We start from the raw sequence: 4,929 nt of genomic DNA on the forward strand, positions 1-4,929 counted from the left end.
CTCTCTCTCTCTCTCTCTCTCTCTCTCTCTCTCTCTCTCTCTCTCTCTCTCTCTCTCTCTCTCTCTCTCTCTCTCTCTCTCTCTCTCTCTCTCTCTCTCTCTCTCTCTCTCTCTCTCTCTCTCTCTCTCTCTCTCTCTCTCTCTCTCTCTCTCTCTCTCTCTCTCTCTCTCTCTCTCTCTCTCTCTTCTCACTCTCCTCTCTCTCCTCTCTCTCTTCTCTCTCTCTCTCTCCCTCTCTCTTCCAAACTGATTGTAAATGTTGCGCATTGTATCAGCCAAATGACTTACTGCTAAAGTTATGTTTTTCCTAGACAGCGAATGGCACCCCTCTTCTCTTCAGTTGCTGGCTGGATTTGGATGTGAACAACCCGCTTCTGTGGGTGCAAGTGGCGCAACTACTCATCCTCTGGTTCGTTGGCATGACGTTCATCCTGAAGGCTCTGGGTACGAAACACGAAGACGTCCTTTCGTCGCAGACTTCCGCCATGCTTGAGCGCAGACGGTGAGCGCGCTTTGACTGGAGATGATCCGAAAGGACAGCCGCGGTCACGTGATCACCAGTCACGACCTGCGACCCGTGCCGACCAGCCGGGGAGCAGCCCCGCACGGCTTCTTTCTGAAACCTTGCAGCGATATCGAACAGCCGGCGAGCCGTGAGGAGGCCGGCCGCGAGCCTCGTGTCGGTGCTGTCCGTACGCCGCTCCTCGCTGTTTCTGCAGACTCCGCTCCGCTAACAGCCATCTGACAGCTTTGCTGACAAGTACATCCCCCCTCCCCCACCCTCCCGACTGTATGTGACTATTGTCCCACTTCCATGTGATGCCATGCGGCTGTCGTTAGTCACCAGCTCTCGCAATCTGAGCCACTGGTGCTCACCGTCGTCTGCATTCACCGGTTCCTCCCCTTGCGACTGTCACCAGTCGCCAGTCCAGCTCCATGTCACCGTCTTTATTTGTCAGACCATCCCAACCGGATCATCCTCAGCCAACAGTGCGCTTCCATGGTACGCCCTCTGACCATCTAGCCCCTCCATCTGGCCGTCTGGCGTCATCAGTTCAGCTCCACCTGGCCAACTTCATCACTCCCATGTTTTATTGACATTGATGTTATTTCATTTCGGATATTCTTATTTCATTCTCAGATGTTTGATATTAATCCGGAGCCAATGCCCAATGCCCCAATCCGGCCCTGTCGCCGCCTGACTGTCTTCGGTTTCCATCCGTGTCCATCTGACGCCCCCTGGCGGCCGGCAGTGTCCTGTGGAAGCTGAGCTACATCACACTGGCCCTGCTGCTGGTCGTGCCCGGCTGCTGGGCGCTCGGCGCCACCGGCTTCTTCTTCTCGGAGCCGCGGCTGATCATCTCGCTCGCCACGCTCGACGTCCTGCTGGCCGTGCTGGTGCTGGCGCGCGTGCTGGCCGAGCCGGTGCTGCGCGAGCGGCTGGCGCAGCTGTGCTCCGACACGTACGTGAAGTCTGCACGACAGCGGCACCACCGCGTGGGCGTGGCCCCCAGCAAGCCGCTCAGCCTGGCGCACTCAAACCAGCGCGAGATGGACGCCTTGGACGACCGCGGCCTGCTGGTCAAGCGGACATTCCACTTCAACCGTGACGAAGCGAGCTGGACGCCCGGGGGCAAGCTGGAGGCGCACCTTGGTGTGCCAGTGGAGACCTGATCGGGACATTTCGAGTGGAGGCGGCGGGCCGTCGGGGTAGGGCGTGCTGGTTTGGGGTGACGGGATCAGGAGCCTGGGGCCCAGGAGGGTGCGAGGAGCCAGACGGGAGGACATCGATCGGGGGATTATGGATGAGGAGCTCGGCGTCCAGTCATCTTGCAGGGGTTGTGGAATAGGGGTGGAGGACCATGATGTCGTTTAACAAGACGGCGCTTATCAGCGTCCCAACGGTTTGGAGCGTCCATTCTAAAGTTGATCCTTTTCATGCTTCAACGCATAGACAGTTTTAAACCAAAAAAGTAAGCGACCGTTGCCCCTTGGCCCTTCTAATTCCTACGCTTATGTAGCAAGAATTAACTAAATTTCAAACCACGTGCAACAACAGTGAGAGACATGACATTACATGCAGCAATTAACATTCGCCCCTCTGAAAACGCGAATAGCGAAAGAGACAGTTCCTTATGCAATACGAATGGATCCAGCACCTGAATTCTGGTTTACCGTGGCAGCCTTTGCGCATGTACAGGATTGTGAGATTGATGCCGTCACCGGAGGATCATTGTTGTCTTAGCGAGTTCTTTGATTTTACTTCATTTTATTGGCTGATGGCCAAAGCTCTGAAAAAGCTTTCAGTGATGTACGATACATGCCCTTAAACTATATCGAAATATTTTGATAGGTACGTAAGGCGTTTACCTGTACCTTTGAAGTAAAAGGTACGGGTTGGTTATGTTAGATGTGTCGATGCAGCATTCATTTGTTGATTACGTTGCTGGAAGAGTTGCGCCAATGATGCCAGTAGCATTATATATGGCGGTCTGCTCGGACTTTCATCCTCCCGTGCACTGAATGTCGGCAACAATGCCCGTGCTGAGGGCAAGATAGGGAACCCCACGCCTTGTTGCCCAGTGCCAGACAAATGTTTGTGATTTTGTGCCTTTATGTGAGCGTGCCTTCCTGCTTGGTGTGGTAACGCCGAAGTTCTCGGTGTCGGGTCAGTAACCCCGACTGAGTTCAGTCAGTTGTCGGGCGGGGCTTGCGCAGTCTCGCGACGCCTGCAGCAGGGGTCGTGGAAGGAGGACCGAGTAGCGGAAGGCCACAGCTGCGGTGCAGGTCGTGTCATCCCATCACGGCTGCCGCAGAGTCGCGGTTTTCTCCGAAGAGCGGTGTCGCCTGACGTCCGCCTACCGCGGCTTCTGTGCAGGGACAGTCCAGCCTAGGCCCGGGCTTTTCTCTTCGGTCAGATCCTCGAAGCACCCAGTCCTCGACATAGCCTGTCACTGTTGGCCGTGTCAGATTCTCTGAACGCGGTGTAGGAACTGTGGCCTGACCACAGCCTTCCACAGCCAGCTCGTGCCTTCGTGTGCACGCGTGCGCATCAGACTTGTGATCCGTGTCAGGGTGATTCCACGTTAGCGCTCCCCTGTACTGAGCCCTGCACTGAAAGAGTGGAGAGAGTACAAAGGGTCGATTGAAGACGTGTTACATTATTTCACATTGGTTCGAGCCACGCTTGCTACAAAATGTAGTAATACTGAATGTTGCAGACAGCTGGCGCTGTCTTATTCGCCCATCCCTTTGATTTCCGATCATTCTGAGTTGCGCCACATGATGCGTCCGTGTTCTTGCCGTGAGACTACCCTGGAGCTTACAACTCAGTTGAATACATGCTTAACTCATCCCGTCTTTATGCTTGATTCAAGCCTCATCAAATCCCGTACGTGACGTAACAATCATTAAGCACGGTATGTGCATTGCAACATTTTGAATGATCGTGATCAATGGGATGCCATCTCTTTTTTTCGGAACTTTGCTGCTCAAAGAGCGCTTTTTCTGTGCACAGTGACTACGGATTCAACATATTTATGGTGACATGTTGCAACATATAAGACAGCACTGAAGTTGAATCCGTAAACAGCATTATCTCAGCAGAATTGAAATGGCATGACGATGCAGCTTCTCAACTCCTGCATGAACTCATCTCCGAGAAATGGAACCCGTCGGTCCAGGTCCGGCAGCGTCCCGTGGGGTCCAAATCCGATCCGAGTAGGCCAAGGCATGTACCACACAAACATTCCAGCCGCCTCCATTTCCGGTGTTCTGTGGGGCCTCTCAGAACGGGTGACGGGTCTGGGTAACGGGCCTGATCCAGCACCACACCGCCAGCTAAGCCGCCCACGGTGTCACCCGCGCACAGCGGCCAACTGGGACCTCCTGTGGACCGATCAGGCGGCGCGTGTGCGCTTTGCGTGTGTGGCGGAGAGCACGATGTCGACACGCCCACCGAGACCGCAGCGGGCCGAAAATTTCCTCGGACAGGGCCGCCAGTCACGCCCGTGCTGGCGGCGGCCGAGTTTCCTGCCCGGTCGCCACCGGTCCGCGCCCGCGCTGGAAATTCCGCCAGGGTCGTGTGACGTCGCCTTCGCCGAAGCGAGTCGGTGCCGAATGCCATGCTCAGGCCGGCGGCCAGCTATCGCTGACGTCAGCGGCGTCGAGGGCCGGGCAGGTTGTGCAACGCGCGCGCGCCCGGCCGATTTTTGAATGATGTAACTTAATGGTCGCCGCCGGAGCCACGGTCGCCGAGGCACAAAGCCAGAGCCGGCCGGTTCCCGGAAGGATGGCAGGGAAGAGGCAGCACGGAGGGGGTCGGGCAGAGGGCAGCAACGTGAATTGGTGAAATACCACAATACGATACCCCACACGCATGCAAATTGACATGCATGCATGCACCTTTACAACCGTGTCACCGGATATTGCATTTATGTTGACTGACTCATTGGGTAACGTTGCTGTTCGGCCCTCGGGATGCATGGCACAGCCCCAGAAGCCGCGTTTTGTTGCGCATCGCCGAATAAACAGTGCCAGATTCAGAGCTGTTACTTTTACGAACTGACGGGTGAGGCGCACTGCATCACGCATGGAAATACTACTTCTACACAACCGCATTAGGCAACACCCTGAATCTCCCAAATGGGACCGCATCTCGTGCCCCTCCAAATACACGAGAAGCTTCGTCCATGGCCGAAACAAATGTGCCACGAAGAGCCGTGCCAAGGATGAAAGGTCAGCTGGCCGGAGCTCCGGCAGCCGGAGCTCGATCCCGGGAACTGGGTCCGGCCAGGGGCGCGCTGTGCGGAGCCGTCCTGGCAGTGGTCTGCAGCGCCGTGTTTCCCGCCCGTGGCCGCCTAGACCCGCCCTCTGGCCGCCAGGCGGGTGGGCGCGCTGTACCCGGCCGGGCGGCCCCTCCGCAGGCGG

At 56.5% G+C, this 4,929-nt stretch overlaps 1 protein-coding gene across 1 annotated transcript; it reads left to right on the plus strand.

The window, feature by feature from the left end:
* Positions 1-356: 356 nt before the first annotated feature.
* LOC119113255 (uncharacterized) lies at positions 357-4,500 on the plus strand. The gene is made up of 2 exons (XM_037237609.1): positions 357-502; positions 1,254-4,500. The coding sequence occupies exons 1-2, from the start codon at positions 420-422 to the stop codon at positions 1,672-1,674; spliced, it is 504 nt and encodes a 167-aa protein (XP_037093504.1). The 5' UTR covers positions 357-419; the 3' UTR covers positions 1,675-4,500.
* The last annotated feature ends 429 nt before the right edge of the window (positions 4,501-4,929 follow it).

The sequence above is a fragment of the Pollicipes pollicipes genome, unplaced genomic scaffold (genome assembly GCF_011947565.3).
Source record: "Pollicipes pollicipes isolate AB1234 unplaced genomic scaffold, Ppol_2.1 Scaffold_7261;HRSCAF=8764_pilon_pilon_pilon, whole genome shotgun sequence".
In the NCBI taxonomy this organism is placed as follows: Eukaryota; Metazoa; Arthropoda; class Thecostraca; order Pollicipedomorpha; family Pollicipedidae; genus Pollicipes; species Pollicipes pollicipes.

What these genes read in the sequence shown, in the direction of transcription:
- LOC119113255 (XM_037237609.1), top strand. Translation starts at nt 420, where the DNA reads ATGACGTTCATCCTGAAGGCTCTGGGTACGAAACACGAAGACGTCCTT. An exon ending in GCCATGCTTGAGCGCAGACG is followed by an intron (nt 503 to 1,253) that starts GTGAGCGCGCTT and finishes GGCGGCCGGCAG; the next exon opens with TGTCCTGTGGAAGCTGAGCT.